The 18,306-nt window shown below is 38.9% G+C and overlaps 2 protein-coding genes across 4 annotated transcripts in view; one reads left to right on the top strand and one right to left on the bottom strand.

Moving 5' to 3' along the window:
* Positions 1-15,033, bottom strand: part of COL4A6 (collagen type IV alpha 6 chain) — a 285,223-nt gene extending 270,190 nt beyond the window's left edge. Inside the window, exons 1-2 of the mRNA XM_041742044.1 lie at positions 13,754-15,033; positions 13,505-13,556 (exon numbers count right to left, since the gene is read on the bottom strand). Of these exons, the coding sequence (XP_041597978.1) occupies positions 13,505-13,556; positions 13,754-13,764 (63 nt within the window). The 5' untranslated portion in view covers positions 13,765-15,033. The remainder of the gene's footprint in view (positions 1-13,504; positions 13,557-13,753) is intronic.
* Positions 15,034-15,402: 369 nt separating this feature from the next.
* COL4A5 (collagen type IV alpha 5 chain) overlaps positions 15,403-18,306 on the top strand; it is a 273,463-nt gene continuing 270,559 nt past the window's right edge. For all 3 annotated transcript variants that reach the window (XM_041740856.1, XM_041740857.1, XM_041740858.1), the window contains exon 1: positions 15,403-15,797. In XM_041740856.1, the coding sequence (XP_041596790.1) occupies positions 15,717-15,797 (81 nt within the window). In that variant the 5' untranslated portion in view covers positions 15,403-15,716. The remainder of the gene's footprint in view (positions 15,798-18,306) is intronic.

An 18,306-nucleotide genomic window follows, 5' to 3' on the forward strand; every position in this document is an offset into this window, starting at 1 on the left:
AGTAGGCACTAAAGATTTTTCTGAAGGAAGGAGTAAAGGAAAAACAGAGGGAGACACAGAAGAATAGAAAGGAGACACTTCAGAAAATATTCCCTAAAGTGGGCCTTAAGGAAATAATAATATGTCCATCTGCAAAGACAGGAGGAAAACAAGATGAGAAAATAAGGGTGTTTCAAACAGAAGAAAAAGCAGGAAGAGTGATTATTCATGGCATGTTGAGCCAACACCAAAAGCATAACTGTAATCTAAACATCAGTACGAGAACAGTAACAGCAGATGGAGTGGGATGGGTGAGCAGGGCCAGATGATGATGGGTACAGGGAGCTTTCACAAACGGTGTAGTGGCACTATCATATTTGTGTTTTAGAATAGGTCCCTTGCTTGCAGAGAGGATGGCTATCAGGCACGAAAGATAAGAGGCAGTGGAAGACTGAAACAAGAAGAACAATCAGGTCTGTTGTAGGAGTCCAGATAAGTGATGATAAAATGCCTGAATTTGAGAGAGAGCACACTATAGTGGGTTTTAACCCCAATTCTGCCATTGACTGGATTTGTGATCTTGGATGAATCAGTTTGCCTCTCTAGGCTGAGAATATTTGCCCTATATATTTTGCAGGGTCGCTTTGAGCAGCTAATAATATAATTGAGAAAATACTTTGGAAACTTAAAGCACTAGAAATCATATGTCATTACTAAAGAGGTAGAAGAGAGAAAAAGAGATGAAGAGGACAACTGAGAAACAGCGATCTTCCCAGACGTACATTCTATGGATGAGAGAGTCTTCTTTGACATCTCCCTTTTTCTCATTTTGTCATATATCAGTTGAAAAAATTAGGGAATTTTTTTTAAATTTTCCCTCAGCAATAAAAGAAATAAAGAATACCTGTAGGGGTGACAGAGTAGGAATTTCACACCTACGTTGTGAATGGTAATCTCACATATGCTATTTCTTCTAATTGCACAATACTCTCTAGAAGAAGGTATTATTATCCTATTTTTACTGATGAGAAAACAGTCTCCAAAAGGTAAAATGAACCCTAAAAACTACAGAACACTTCTGAAAGAAATTGAGGAAGACACAAAGAAATGGAAAAATATTCCATGCTCATGGATTGGAAGAATTAATATTGTGAAAATGTCAATGTTACCCAGGGCAATTTACACATTTAATACAATCCCTATCAAAATACCATGGGCTTTCTTCAGAGAGTTGGAACAAATCATCTTAAGATTTGTGTGGAATTGGAAAAGACCCTGAATAGCCAGGGGAATATTGAGAAAGAAAACCAGAGCTGGGGGCATCACAATGCCGGATTTCAGGTTGTACTACAAAGCTGTGGTCATCAAGACAGTGTGGTACTGGCACAAAAACAGACACATAGATCAATGGAACAGAATAGAGAATTCAGAAGTGGACCCTCAACTTTATGGTCAACTAGTATTTGACAAAGGAGGAGAGACTATCCACTGGAAAAAGGACAGCCTCTTCAATAAATGGTGCTGGGAAAATTGGACAGCCATATGCAGAAGAATGAAACTAGACCATTCTCTTACACCATACACAGAGATAAACTCAAAATGGATGAAAGATCTAAATGTGAGACAAGATTCCATCAAAATCCTAGAGGAGAACACAGGCAACACACTTTTTGAACTCGGCCACAGTAACTTCTTGCATGATAAATCCATGAAGGCAAGGGAAACAAAAGCAAAAATGAACTATTGGGTCTTCATCAAGATAAGAAGCTTTTGCACAGCAAAAGAAACAGTCAATAAAACTAAAAGACAACCTACAGAATGGGAGAAGATATTTGCAAATGAACTATCAGATAAAGGGCTAGTATTCAAGATCTATAAAGAACTTATTAAACTCAACACCCAAGAAACAAACAATCCAATCATGAAATGGGCAAAAGACATGAACAGAATTCTCACAGAGGAAGACATAGACATGGCCAATAAGCACATGAGAAAATGCTCTGCATCACTTGCCATCAGGGAAATACAAATCAAAACCACAATGAGATACCACCTCACAGCAGTGAGAATGGTGAAAATTAACAAGGCAGGAAACAACAAATGTTGGAGAAGATGTGGAGAAAGGGGAACCCTCTTGCACTGTTGGTGGGAATGTGAACTGGTGCAGCCACTCTGGAAAATTGTGTGGAGGTTCCTCAAAGAGTTAAAAATAGACCTGCCCTACAACCCAGCAATTGCACTGCTGGGACTTTACCCCAAAGATACAGATGCAGTGAAATGCCGGAACACCTGCACCCCAATGTTTATAGCAGCAATGTCCACAATAGTCAAACTGTGGAAAGAGCCTCAGTGTCCATCAAAAGATGAATGGATAAAGAAGATGTGGTCTTGTATACAATGGAATATTACTCAGCCATTAGAAACGACAAATACCCACCATTTGCTTCGACGTGGATGGAACTGGAGGGTATTATGCTGAGTGAAAAAAGTCAGTTGGAGAAGGACAAACATTATAAGGTCTCATTCATTTGGGGAATATAAAACTTAGTGAAAGGGAATAAAGGAGAGAAAATGAGTGAAAATATAAGTGAGCGTGACAAAACATGAGAGACCCCTAACTCTGGGAAATGAACAAGGGGTAGTGGAAAGGGAGGTGGGTGGGGTGTTGGGGTGACTGGGTGATGGGCACTGAAGGAGGCACTTGGCAGAATGAGCACTGGGTGATATGCTATATGTTGGGAAATTGAACTCCAATAAAAAATTAAAAATTAAAGGTAAAATGAGTTGCCTTAAGTCACACAGCTAGGAAGTGTCAGAGAGCAGAGGCAGCATTCAAGCAAAAGTCTGATTCTGGAGTCCATTCTCTCAAACATTATACCATGGAAGAATTTTGTTATTTTGCCATCAAAGCAGTTGTTATTAGAATTGATATTAGTAATTGTTAAGATAGACAAGAAAAAGGCAGTTGTTGCAGGCCACTAGGAATAAATCTGCTTATTCGTTCGGAAGTCGTCTGTTGATCATCTACTATGTGCATGGCCATATCCTGGACATTGTATGTACAAGGCTGAAGAGGGCAACACAAACATATAAGCACAAAATGTTCATGACTACATGGACATGGCAGGTGCTACCAAAGAGGCCCAAAGAAACTTGGAATCACAGGTTAAGGAAGAATGAATTCTTTCTGAAGAGGTCTGGGATGGTTTCCTGAAGAAATAACATTTTATCCGGGTATTAAAGATTGAGTAGGAATTCACTAGGTAGAGGAGTGTAAATACTGGAGAGAGACATTCCAGATATGGAGGACACATAAGCAAATGCAAAGAGATAGGAAAGAACATAAGGTAGTTTGGAAATGGAGAGATGTCCAATCTGAATGAAGTGTACTGTACACTATGAGCTTGAGAAGGAAGGTTGACAGGAAAAAACACATGGACATGAGGCTGGAAAGGTAGTTGGGGCAAGATAATTAAAGCCCTCAAATGTGCCAAGCTAAGGAGTATGTACTTTCATACTGGAAGAAACAAGAAACCAACTAAGGTTTGAAATCAGGAGATAATATAATTGGATTTACTGCTAGTAAAATAACTCTGGTGGCAGAGTAGAGATTAGAATGGAGTCAGGAGGTAGACAAACTAGTTAAGAGGCTATTGATATATGATTATGAGGTTTGGAACCAATCTAGATTCCACAGACTTTTGGTAAAACTAATGGAGCTTGGTGAGAAGGATGGAAATAGTGAGAATTAGTGGCTGATTTTATAGTTTCTTGCTTGAAACTTGGTAGATGGTGATATTTAACAAAGATTAAAAAATGAGAGCAGGAAGTTGGAGTGTCATGGAAAGGATTAGAAATCAATTTCATTTTTAGATACATTGTATTTGGGGCAATACAAAATAATAATAGCTGGCATTGATTGAGTGCTCCAGGTATTGTTTTATATATATTTTTAAGTAAATTAACTTGAGAGAGAGAGAAAGACCTATAGAGTGAGCGAGTGCTAGGGGAGGGGCAGAAGGAGAGGGAAAGAGAGAATCCTAAGTAGGCTCCATCAGCAGCACAGTGCCGGACATGGGGCTCCATCCATTACCCTGAGATCATGACCCAAGCCAAAATCAAGAGTCCATGCTTAACCAGCAGAGCCACCCAGGCACCCGCAGGCATTGTTTTAAATGCTTTGTATGTATCATTGTATGTATCAACTAATTGAGATCCCCGCTGACTAGGTAATTGGAAATATAGGTTTGGAATTCAAAAGACATGTCTGGGCTGGAAATATAAATTGTACTATACATAAATGTATAGGAGTCATAGTTAAAAACTGTTGAGGCAAGAAGAAGGCAAAGTATAAAATGCTAAGAAATAAAGCACCATTTTAGGACCAGGGAGTAATGAAGTTTATAAGCTCCATGACATCAAAGATCATACTTGCCTTGTTCACCACTGTGTCAACAGAGTCTGGCATACTATTTAGAATACAGTGTTTGCTCAATAAATAAATGTTGGATGAATGAAATAAAAATTTCAGAGAAGTATTAGGAGCAACAATGAGACACAATGTCTTGAAAGTCAAAGAAGGAAAGGTAGTTTCAGAATGATTGGAAAATGCAAAACACTGTAGTAGAGGGATCAGAATTGTGGTTACCAGAGGTGGAGGATGGGAGGAGGGAGAATCGGAGGAAGGTGTTTCAAAGGCACTAAATTTCACTTATAAGGTGAATCAGTACTATGGATGTAATGTACAACATGATGACTCCAGCTAACACTGCTGAATGGTATATAGGAAAGGTGTTAATAGAATAAATCCTAAGAGTTATCATCAGGAGAAATTTTTCTTTTTTACCTTTTTAATTTTTTTCAATTGTATCTATATGAGAAGATGCTAAATGTATTGTGGTAATCATTTTGCAACATATATAAATCAAGCCATCATGCTGTATGTCTTAAAGTTATACAATGATATAGGTCAGTTATTTCTCAATAAAATGGGGGGATAACCCCAATGGTAAGTCAGATAAAATGAAAGGAATCCATTCTGCTTGGTAGTTAGGAAGCCATTAGTAACTTGAAGGAGGGCAATTTTGGAGAGTAGTCTCAGTCTAGACTGTAATAGGCTTTACCCCTAAGGGTAAATGGTTGTTGAAGAAGAGTACACAATGAGCAGGAATTTGATGGTAATAGGATGGAGGCGGTTAGAGTTATGGAGAAAAAAGCTATGGTTTTTTTATTATTGTTTTTATAATGGAGGAGACTTTACTATTGTTTGTAGAGCAGAAAAGAAGTCAAGGAGAGAGATGAATTAAATATGGATGGTAAGAGTGGATAATTGCTCTTAGCTAATTTTCCCATCACTATTTTCCTTTGAGCACGCTTTTCCTTTTATGTACATTTAATTATATTATATTTTATTTATTTCTCTTTTAAAGATTTTATTTATTTATTCATGAGAGAGAGAGAGAGAGTCACAGGCAGAGCAAGAAGCAGGCTCCATGCAGGGAGCCCAACATGGGGCTCAATCCCGGATCCCCAGGATCACACCCTGGGCTGAAGGCGGTGCTAAAGGGCTGAGCCACCTGGGCTTCCCTTAATTAGATCTTAAAACAAGTAAGAGCCCTATGATCTACCTCACTGGGACACTTAGTCAGCTTAAAAGGACCGAATAGTTTAATACAGTATGGCCCTTTCCTAATACATTCTTTCTACATGTGCATGTCCTGTCATCTATAGAGGATAGGACAAGTCTGTACTCCAAGCATGGTGGGTGAAATTATGGAAATATCTCCATAATCGAGGCAAGTGAAAACCAACACGTATTGATAATTGGTGTCAATCTATTTGCTTCATTCTTTTAAAAATTTTTATTCAATTTATTTAAACTAAAAAAAACCCAGTTCATCCATTCCTCCCACCCCCTACTCCATGCCTCTTGCAATCACTGATCTGATCTCTGTATTTATGAGCTTGGTTTTCCTTTTTTTAGGTTCCACATATAATAAGATAGATCATATTATATCTGTCTCTCTCTGTCTGACTTATTTCATTTAACATAATGTCCTTGAGTTCCATCCATGTTGTTGCAAATGGCAAAATTTCATTCTTTTTGGCTGAATGATATTCCATTGTAGATATATATACACACTACAAATTCTTTATCCACTCAGAATCAATGGATAATTAAGTAGTTTGCACGTCTTGGCCATGGTAAATAATGCTGCAGTGACTATGAGGGTATATATGTTTTTTCAAATTTGTGTTTTCATTTCCTTCAGGTAAATACCCAGAAGTAGAATTCCTGGATCACATGGTGGTTCTATTTTTAATTTTTTGAGGAACTTCCATACTGCTTTCCATAGTAGTCACACCAATTTACATTCCTACTAATGTTGTACATGGATTTTCTTTTCTCCACACCTTTGTCAGCATTTGTTATCTCTTGTCTTTTATTAGATACTAGCTATTCTAACAGGTGTGCAGTGATATTTCTTTGTGGTTTGAATTTGCATTTCTCTGATGTTTAATGATACTGGGCACCTTTGTATGTGCTTGTTGGCCATCTGTCTTCTTTTGAAAAATGTCTATTTGGATCCTCTGTCCAGTTTTTAAATAGGATTGCTTGTTTTTTGCTTTTTGTTTTTTGTTTTTGTTTTTTTTTTTTTTTTGCTATTGAGTTGTATGAGTTCTTTGTATTTTTTTGGATATTAGTATTTATGTATGACTTGAAATTATTTTCTCCCATTCAGTAAGGTACATCTTCATTTCATCGATGGTTTCTTTTGTTGTGCAGAAGCTTTTTTTGTTTGATGTAGTCCCACTTGTTTATTTTTAATGTCAGATTCAAACAATCATCTCTAAGAGTTATGCCAAGGAACTTACTGCCTGTGTTTTCTTCTAGGAGTTTAATGGTTTCAAGTCTTTTATTTAAGTGTTTAATTCATTTTGAACTAATCTTTGTGAATGGTCTAAGATTTTTTTTATAATTTTTATTTATTTATGATAGTCACAGAGAGAGAGAGAGAGAGAGGGGCAGAGACACAGGCAGAGGGAGAAGCAGGCTCCATGCACCGGGAGCCTGATGTGGGATTCGATCCCGGGTCTCCAGGATCGCGCCCTGGGCCAAAGGCAAGCGCCAAACCACTGCGCCACCCAGGGATCCCAATGGTCTAAGATATTGATCTAGTTCCATTCTTTTGCATGTGGCTGTCCAATTTTTCTAATACCATTTATTGAAGAGACTGTCTTTCCCCATTGTATATTCTTGCCTCCTCTGTCAGAGATTAATTGGCCATATATGTGTGAGTTTATTTCTGGGCTCTCCATTGATCTATGTGTTTTTTATGACAATACCATACTGTTTTAATTACTAGAGTTCTATAATATAATTTGAAATCAGGGCATGTGATGCCACCAGCTTTGTTTTTCTTTCTTGAGATTGCTTTGACTATTTGAGGTCATTTGTGGTTCTATACAAATTTTAGAATTGTTTGTACTATTTCTGTGAAAAATACCACTGAATATTGATAGAGATTGCATGGAATCTGCATATTGTTTGAATAGTATGGAAATTCTAACAATAATAATTATTTTCAATCCATGAGCACTGAATATGTTTCCATTTATTTGTGTCTTATTCAATTTCTTTATGTCTTGTTTTCTTTTTTTAAGATTTTATTCATTTATTCATGAGAGACACAGAGAGGCAGAGAGGCAGAGACACAGGCAGAGGGAGAAGCAGGCTCCATGCAGGGAGCGCTATGTGGGATCCCATTCCAGGACTCCAGGATCACACCCTGGGCGTGAAGGCAGGCACTAAACCCCTGAGTCACCCAGGGATCCCTAACGTCTTGTTTTCAATGGACAGGTCTTTCACCTTGGTTAAACTTATTCCATGGTATTTGACTCTGTTTGATGTATTTGTAAATGGGATTGTTTTCTTAATTTCTCTTTCTGATAGTTCATTAATAGTGTAAAGGAATGCAACATACTTTTGTGTATTAATTTTGTATCCTGCAACTTTACTGAATTCATTAGTTCTAACAGTTTTTTGACTGAGTCTTTAGGGTCTACATATATCATCATGTCATCTACAAATAGTGACAGTTTTACTTCTTCCTTTCCATTTTGGATGCCTTTATTTCTTTTTTTGCCTAATTACTCTGGCAAGGACTTACAAGATGATGTTGAATTGTTTCATTCTTATATTAATGAAGTCATTAGGGAAATAGCATACTTAGCTCCTGTGATCTGGCTTGATTATAAGATTATAGTACCTAAGGGAATATTTGCTGGAGACTCCATAATGTACCTAAAATCTAACAGACTATTGGTATTCATAGTCAATACAAATGCCCTCATCCCTGAACAAGCCTTAGAAAGTGACAACTTGTTTATTCTAAAATCCAACACTGGGCAGCCCTGGTGGTGCAGTGGTTTAGCGCCGCCTGCAGCCCAGGGCATGATCCTGGAGACCCTGGATGGGGTCCCATGTCAGGCTCTCTGCATGGAGCCTGCTTCTCCCTCTGCCTGTGTCTCCGCCTCTCTCTCTTTGCAACTCTATGAATAAATAAATAAAATCTTAAAAAAAATAAAAATAAAAAATAAAATAATATCCAACACTATAGGGTTTTTTTTTTTTAATGTCACAGATTACTTTGGCAGTCTAGTGAAGCCTATGGATTCCTTTTCAGAATAATATTTTTTAATGTATCCAATAGAATACATAGGATTACAGTGGAAATGAATTATATTGAAATATAATCATCAAAACATATAATAAAACAAATTTGTGATATGGAATTATATATCTCCTTCTTTAGTAGCATATTAAATAATATCTACTTCCTCTCCTCTCCTGTTTCAAAATATGTTTGTATTTGACCTGTCAATAATGTAGCTACATTATCATCTAAGTGTTATCCACTTATGTAGTCATTTGAAGATTCATTTGATGATATACTCATACATATGGATCAGTATTCTTAGTCATCCCAAGATAATATAGTCTGTATACACACACATATGTTATATATTGTGATTATTCATAGCTAACTGATATAGGACATTTGCTAACATGCAAAGCAGAAGACTACTTTAAAATTTCATATTAAGAAGATGAAAAGACCAGGCATCAGCTACAGCTTGGGAGAAAATATTTGCAAGTTGTAATGTATGGCAAAGGACTTGTATACAGTATGTACAAAGAACTCTTACAACTCAATAAGAAGGAGACAAGCCAATCTTAAAATGGGCAAAAGATTTAAATAAACATAAATATAAATTTTTCATATGACCTAGCAATTCCATTTGTATATATCTCCTCAAGAAAAATAAATTGTATGTCCACACAAAGATCTGCATGTTAATGTTCAAAATAGCATTATTCATAATAGCCAAAAAGTGGAAAGAACCCAATGTCCATTAACTGGTAAATGTACAAAAAATGGGGTATATATATAATGGAATACCAATATTAAAAGCCAATACCAATAGAGTAAAATACTGATGCATGCTACAACATGAATGAACTTCAAAAACATTATACTAAGTAAAAGATGCCAAACACAAAAGATCACATATTATATAATCCTATTCTATTTATATGTAATGCCCAGAAAAGACAGATCTATAGAGGTATAAAAGTAGATTCATGTTTGTTTGGGGTTAGGGGTGGGAATGAGGATTAACTGTGACTGGATATGAAGGATCTTACTGGGGTGATGAAAATGTTCTAAAGCTGGATATGGTGACAGTTGCACAACTTGGTAAATTTATTAAAAATCATAGACTTGTATACATAAAATGGGTGAATTTATGGTATTTAAATTGTATCTCAATAAAGTTGTTTTTTTAAAAAAAGAAAGAATTATTAGAGACACAGCCCTAAACAAGGCAAATACTCCTCTTGATCCTTAGAGTAGGAAGAAACTTTTTCCATCTCTGATAAACTCGAACACTCTATTCATACTTCGATGGCTGTAATTAGGACTGCATATCACAGTGGAAAGGACCAACTTGAGCAAATTACAACTTTAAGGAAAGAAGTTTGTATTTCAATCAGACTTTGATATGAATACGGCTAAGGCATTTTATGTATGCTCTTTACAGAACGGGATAACCAGACATATATTTTCTCCCTTTTGCCTCTTCTCCACCCAAATAACTCTTGCTGGGCTTTGGCTTTAATGATGCTTGGTTGTATTAGAAGTTTCATGAAAGTAGATTAGGGGCAAAGTGGGAAGAAAAAATAAGGACCCTGACTACTTTGGTCACATATTTTAACTGCTAGACATGTTGGCCCATGGTGATATACAAATCTTTCTAGTTTTTACTTTAACACAATGCAGACACATACAGATAGTAATTTATCATTAGGTATCTTATCTTTTAAGGAACATAATGACCATCATTGTCTGAGAAAGTAACATCCTAGAGAGTTAGAGACTATGTTTAAATAAATCTTTGTGTGCTGTGTCTCAGGCACTTAATAACCAAAAACGATTATGGATATTCTGAAATCCTAGGTTCTATCTCATTCAGATAAATTGTGCAAGTAGTTTACCTCAAAGAAGATCATCACTCTTTTAAAAGAAATTTAATGGAAACTCATTCTTTAATCCCAGATTTTGACATTTAGCTTCCCATCCCTTTGAATAGCACTGCTTTATAAACTCTGACAAAGAACAATCAAAAGCACCTAAAGACCCCATCTCAAATGCTCACCAATATTCTATTATTGGCATCCAAACTCTCACAGCAAACAAACTTTCCTTTTTTAAAGATTTTATTTATTTATTCATGAAAGACACAGAGACACAGGCAGAGGGAGAAGCAGGCTCCATGCAGGGAGCCCGATGTGGGACTGGATCCCGGGTCTCCAGGATCACGACCTGGGCTGAAGGTGGCGCTAAACTGCTGAGCCACCCGGGCTACCCGCAAACAAACTTTCTTATAGAGAAGCACAACCTAGCTCCTTGTAAATCTATTTGTAAGTTATTTTTCATTAATATTAGTTAAACAAGGTACAGAGAATTAAAAGAACTAAAACCATTTGAAAGGTGAAAAACATTACAAACCAGAGGATAAACTGGAACTGAGAGGAGATGAGAACCATCCAATATATATGAGAATCCACTACAAAGAGTAAACGGGAACAAAAAACTTCCCTTCAAAAAAGTCACCTTTTGGGGCATCCCAGGTGGCTCAGCGGTTTAGCCCCGCCTTTCAGCCCAGGGCCTGATCCTGGAGGCCCAGGATGGAGTCCCATGTTGGGCTCCCCGCATGGAACCTGCTTCTCCCTCTGCCTGTGTCTCTGCCTCTCTCTCTCTCTCTCTCTCTCTCTCTCTCTTTCTCTGTCTTTCATGGATAAACAAAAATAAAATTCTTAAAAAATAGTCACCTTTTGAGATCTTATTCTGCGGTACTCCTCTTTTTTGCCATTTTCCCCAAAATGAAAAAAAAAAAAAAAGCTTTACACTGCCAAATATTCAGAAGTAACAGTGAATGAAGCAGCTCTGGATGTAAATAAGGTAAAAAATATTGTCAGTGTAGTTCAAGGTTTATTTTAGTCTTACCAGGGTCACTCACACTGACATAGAAGGTGAAATCGTAAAACAATGAGACAGAATCTGAAATCCACAGACCAAAGCAGTGCTTGATTTTGGAGACACACTTCAATACTTCTAAGAATTAAAGCACAATCCTCCAGTGACTTTTAAGGATATCAAGTGAAAAGATGCAGTGTTTGGGAAGTCTCTAGCCATCTAGAATGATTTGTTAATGCTTTTCCCCAAAAGTACACTGAATACAATCATCTAGAGTCTGAAAATAAAGGTTTTGCTGGAGGGTATGCTGCCCAAGCATAACATTTTTACAAGTGGCAAGATTCCCAGACAAATTGTTAACTAATCAAAACCTGGCATTTCCAATAAATGCAGTATTAAGCCTCCAGGTAACACATAACTAAACTCGTGTATTGGGGGAATCAGAGAAGTACACAGAACCCTAGATCAGTAATCCTGTTGACAAAGTCTAGAATTTACTTACATAAGAGCTGATGTCCTGAGTTGGGGGGCTGGTAGAGGGTGTCACAATATGTTAAAAGTCAAGTATTCTGGCATCATTTTCTTTTCACAAGATAAATCATTTCACTTCATTCTGACATGTTCTTAAAGATATCTGCCAGGACAAAGTAATCCGCCCCCCTCCCCCAATAAACATATTAGCTGATTTTATTGGGTTGAATTAAGTATGGCTCTATAAATAGTATTTAAAATATTTAAGTATTTGAAATACAGCCAATCATTTTAAATTGTCAAACCCACAAGGTAAATATTTGGAATATATATTAATCTGTCATCTATAGGGAGCATGACCCTGGCTATTAACAGTTTATTAAATAAAGCAGTGAAATAGGACTCGATAGTCAAACAACTTCATGTATGAATTCAGCGGTTAACTTTATTTCTGCCAGCATAAGTAGCTAGTGAGACTGGAAAACTGCACTATCTCTGATTATTCGGGTCATCCCACCTTTGGTAAAGTATCCTCGTAATTACACTGGAGATGTCTTTACTCTCTGGGGTCCATTAAACTTTTCTTGACCAAATGTCTACAGAAATTCCTTTGCCTGCAGTCCCTAGCTGATTTGATGGATGATATCTAAGCAGCCTATGAAATATTAACTTTCAAATATTTTTTTCTATTCTAAACATTACCTTTTAACTTTCTTTTTCTTTTAATTTTTATTTATTTATGATAGTCACACACACAGAAAGAGAGAGAGAGAGAGGCAGAGACATAGGCAGAGGGAGAAGCAGGCTCCATGCACCGGGAGCCCGCCGTGGGATTCGATCCCGGGTCTTCAGGATTGCGCCCTGGGCCAAAGGCAGGCGCCAAACCGCTGCACCACCCAGGGATCCCTACCTTTTAACTTTCTGATGACACAGAAAACCCGTGAGAGGTAACAGCAGATAGAAATTGAACATCATCATGTGGTATTATTCTGTTCAGGTAGTTAGAGTCTAGATGTTGTCATCTGGTACTATCAAAGGACTCCCAAACAAATACTTAAGTTTAACTTCCATATCTTTCCTGGCACTTTCAAGTCCCACTCCTTGTGCTCTCCTCCCACTCTCAAACTTGTGTGCCAATTCATGTTCATGTAGACCAGGCAAACTCACATTTCTTCTGCCTTGGAGATAGATGCTGAGAAAGGCATCATATGTCAGTTATCTTAAGTCATCTGGGAAGAAGCTCAAATATGTGTGCCTGCTTCTTGTGTCTTCTACTTTTATTTTCCCCACGCATTAGGAAGTTTTGTGGCAGAAGATGCCTGAGTCACCAAGGCATAAGCGTGACACTGTGCTATCCCTCTCTAAGAACCCCATTAACTCTCACTATAAAGGAGAGTGATGGGAGCTCTGTTTCACAGTGCAACCTTCCGCAACCCCCTAACACAAACACAGGAGCTGGAGTGAAGTGGGGGTTTAAAGGAGGAGGGGGGAGAGGGATCGGAAAAGAGACTCACGGCTCCTGCCAGTTCCTCAGTCAGGCACAATGTAACCAGGAGCAGCCACAACCTGAAACAGGAGGAAGGGTGAGTAACATGGGCTCTCTAGGTTCCGGGGTCCTCCTATGTCCATAGTCCCCGACCCCTTTTTGCTGCCTGCCCCGCCCCCACTTTCTCTGCAAAGACCTAAGTACAAGTATAGTCCCGGTAGGCAAAATAGCTCAAAGTAGGAAAGAGGGAGGGGAACTCAGCGCAGCAGCAGCTCACCCAGGGTGCATGCTTGCGGCTCCTCCGGAGCTGGGTCCCGGGAGACAGCTAAGCGGCTTCACAGCCCAGGCTCATCAGGGCTCCGCTGATGCTTGGCGGTTGCTTCCTTATTCAGGAGGACGGGCCAGGGGGGCGAAGTGGCTCATTTTGGAAGAAACTAACTCAGCTTCTAGATAGAAGTGCCCCAAAGGAAAACAGCGGTGCCCGCTACAACTTGCCGCACTCAAAAGATAGTTCCCTACACCAGGAGAGGAAGGAATGGAGGGGAAAGGGGCGGGGCCGTCTGCCGTCAATCATCCCCCCTACCTTGAGCTGCCAGGCGTCTTTCTCACTTTCAGGCACCTCTGCACGTAACGTTCCCACGCATCTCCATAGCTTCAAGCGCAGGCCCATAGAGACCTATACACTAAGTTCTAAGCAACTATGCAGCTTCCATGAACCACTGTTAACTATTACACATAAATAGATTTAGGGCATAGGACTCCTGCAGATGGGCCCCAAAGTGCCCATGCATGCTAGCCCAAATGCATACAACACTTATTCCAATTGATTGTATGTATATTCAGCTCTTGGGGGTGCTGCTGCTGGTGGTGGCTTCTGGAGTTTTAAATCTACCCAAAATTGAGTAGAATCTATGTCTAAGTAGGCCCCCATGAATAGGTCCAAAGCCTTGAAAGCCTCTCAAGTGGCAGATTCGAGTCTGAAATAAGAGAAATGTTGTGAAGAAATCTTGAGCAAATTCCTGGCAGACCCTCCAAGGAGTCCACACAAAGTATTTTCTGGCCTGTTAGTACTTTAACAGATCTTTGAATCAGGATTACCAAAGTAATGCTCAAGTCTACTTTATTTCGGAAACATCAATTCAACTGCTCTTAACTCTATATATATGTTTCCAATTCGGTGTGTGTGTCAGTTTTAAAGAAAACTGCGCGAAAGTTACTTAAATCCTTCTGAAACGCAACTGCAAAGAGAGTCAGTATCTTTTACATTAGTTCAATATAAAAAGTAAAAATTATAGCATTTAGCAATGTAGTTAAATAAAAAGATGTGACTGTATTACAATAACATGCAACCACATAATAATTGCAGTATCTACTGAATGTTTCTCAATTTTAGACGTTTATAACACGCATCAAGTTTTCATATACACACAATTAGGTTCATTTTCTTAATTCTTCGGTTGCAAGAATATATTTAATTACATAAATATATTTCTACAGTTCTAACATATTCACACATTCTACCGTATGTAGAAACTGTCCTGCAACCAGGTGGGTGGAAAGCACACCAGCAGCCCAGGAAGTGGCGACCAAAATTTGTTTCTAACCATTAACAATAAAAACTCTCAGTTCTTCTAAGACCCATCCGCTAAAAAAATAGTCCCAGCTCAGGTTTATTTGTAATTGGCTTTGGTGCTCTCACCAATGAGAGTGGGACTGGGCAGGGAAGAGTATGCCAATGGAAGGTGAAAGTGAACGAATAGAAAAGCTTCCCGATTGGAGTCGGAGTGCTCAGGCAACTGATCTGGAAATTTCCCTCCCCCAAATAACTGAGCGTCACTCCCTCGCAGGTTGCTGGTGCAGTCTGAAGCAGTGGCGGAGTGATCCTCAAAAGTGCTGGTAGGGAGGGGGCGGTGCGGGAGGAGAGAGGGCGGAGAGTTGAGCTGTGCGATTTGGAGTGAGGAAAAAGTTTGCAAGTTCAGACAGAAGGGAAAAGTGCTCCCGAGAGACTGGCTTTGGGGAGGGGAGGGGGGAGGGAAGGAGAGCGTCTCCTTTTTTATTCCCCACCCCCTCCACTCTTAAAACGCTTTCTCCTCACCTAAGCCGACGGGCACAATTGGGACACCCTCGCTGCTCCTCTCTGCCTCTAGCTCTCTCCCCACAAACTCAAGATTATGTCAGTTGGTCAGAGCTAGCCAGAGATCTCGTGCGGGTGCTGAAGGAGCTGCGGGAGCCGGAGAAGAATGAAACTGCGTGGAGTCAGCCTGGCTGCCGGCTGGTTCTTACTGGCCCTGAGTCTTTGGGGGCAGCCCGCAGAGGCTGCGGTAAGTCCTTCCTTCTTCCCACCTCCCTCCCGCTCCCCCGCCCCCCACCAGTCACCTCACTCTCAGGGCAGAAATTACTTCTTAAAATTTTTTTTAGATTTAAATTTAATTTTTTTTTTTTTTTTTTTTTTGTCCCTTTACTTTCCTCTCTCCTCGGCCTTGGCTAGAGAATTCCAATCTGCCCTCACTTGCTTAGGAAGAAACATTATTTACAACTCTGGTAACTCAAGCCTTCTCCAGCCCAAGGGAGAGGTGTATGTTTAAAAATAGGGCTGCTTGCTTTCCAGCAACTTCCTGCTCTGGGGGCCAGAGCAGGGCCTGGGTGGGGGACCCCACGCTGGTAAATCGCTAAGCTCCGGAGGGTGTTTGAAACTTTTCCTTCCCAGCCTCCGCCCTCGTATGATTTCCCTTGCCTGCCGGCTAACCTTTACACTAGCTCTACCCAACCCACGCACTCTTTAAAGCTGGCCTGTAGTTTACTATTTTGTCTTTTTCGAAATCCAGCTTACATCAAAGTGGGGCGCGCCCGTGAAGTGCTTCCCTTTTGCCCCTTCATCAAGCCACAGGAGCCCACCTCTTGACACTAAAACCTGTGTAGACACTGTGTCCCCCTTTTGACATCCTTAATGGCAAATGATCAGGTAACAACAAAGAAGCAGGTAAAGACTGATGGCCTCAGGTTCAGGTTTTCTGCAGCTTTCCTTCTTTCTTCCTTTGAAACTTCTGGGTATTTGTTGTTTACTTTTTTTTTTTTTTAAACTTGTTAAGGCACCTAAACAAATTGAGAATATGCCCATTACCTATTGAAAAGAAAAGAATTCTGTTTTGAAAGGAGATTGAGTGTACTGATTTAAAGGACAGTGGAAGGAGGATGCACCTGTGACATGACAGAGCAAAAAGTTCCACTCAGTTTTAGGAATGTACAGTAAAACGCCAAAGGATCTCTGGGTAGTTCCACTCACTATCTTTCTGGGGATGAGGCAGATGTAAAGGAAAATGGCCTTGTTAAAATATTCTCCAGCCTGAAGCCCATCATCCTTCATTTCACTTAACCTCCAAAGAGTGAAGTTTGGGACAAATGATTTAAAAGTTATATTTGAGTGATCATAATGGTTGATTTTAAAAACATTTTAATGTGGGGATCCCTGGGTGGCTCAGCAGTTTGGCACCTGCCTTCGGCCCAGGGCATGATCCTGGAATCCTGGGGTCTAGTCCCACATCGGGCTCCCTGCATGGAGCCTGCTTCTCCCTCTGCCTGTGTTTCTGTCTCTGTCTCTCTGTGTGTGTGTGTGTCTCATGAATAAATAAATAAAATCTTAAAAAAAAAACATTTTAATGTGAGATCATGGCTTAGGCCTTCTGTGGTTGAGTGACTTACCAATTTTTTATACATGCAGCTACTATGTTATGGATTATCTGGGTTCACTTTTAATTTAGCTGTTGGGTTTCTCTATACACTCAGCATACCTCAGATTACATTGTCCTTTTATCCTCTAGAAAATGTGTACTCAAGGCATGAAAACTAACTTTCATATTACTCTAAGCACAACATAATTATAATAGCAAATCTGCTGGAAAACCATGAATTTCAACTACACTTGTAATTTTTCCTCTGAAAAATTAGAGATAACTTAGAATCGCTTTTTTTATAATTGCTTTTTTTTGATGCAGAGCATCTCAATAGGGTTTTGCTACTCAATAGTGTTTATAGAATCCCCTCCCTGTCCCCTATAAAACTACAATTGTGTTGTTGAAAATAGTTACTTTTAAAAACATCTTTTTGGTGCTTACTGCTTATATTTGGCACAGGGCCAAAGGTTTTGTGGATGTTTGATTAAATAATTCTGATTTTTTCCTCTGATGTTGCTATTAGTAAATGTGCACCCGATACCAGTCATACAGGTATGTATAACAATACCATACATCCACTTGTATTAGATCAATTTATATTAAAAGTGAGATTTCTTTTTTATGGTTGACATACTGTAGGAGCAAGCTTGTTTTCTTGGACTCTAATGATTAAGTATTCATGAAGTAGTTACAGAACATACCATGCAGTTTTTTACCTTTTTCTTTCTATATAATTTTAAAAGAACATTTTATATCCCATTTCTCTATCATTAGGACATTGTACCTCTAAGAAAGCCAGTTTTTTTTCTGCTTCACATATCAATATCCTAGTTAGATGAAATGTTCTAATTATCTCAAAGATATGGATGGTATCTTCTCTCCATATTAGTGCTGGGGATATTGGTGAACTTCTGAAGAGTAAAATGGATGGTGGTGGGGTTGACTGATGGTTGACTGAAGTAGTCTGGTACTGGTACTTTTATATCAGGAAGAACATTGATACTTAAATTGCTTTAATTTTTCATAGTTAAATGATTTATCTCTGAAGTCATGCCAAATTGGGATATCACAAATACGTGGAAGATTTTTTTTCTTTAGGTAGAGTGTTTAGTAGGTGGAATAGAGTACCCTTTATGCTGAAAGGGTTAGCAGTAAGAGA

The sequence above is a fragment of the Vulpes lagopus genome, chromosome X (genome assembly GCF_018345385.1).
Source record: "Vulpes lagopus strain Blue_001 chromosome X, ASM1834538v1, whole genome shotgun sequence".
In the NCBI taxonomy this organism is placed as follows: domain Eukaryota; kingdom Metazoa; phylum Chordata; class Mammalia; order Carnivora; family Canidae; genus Vulpes; species Vulpes lagopus.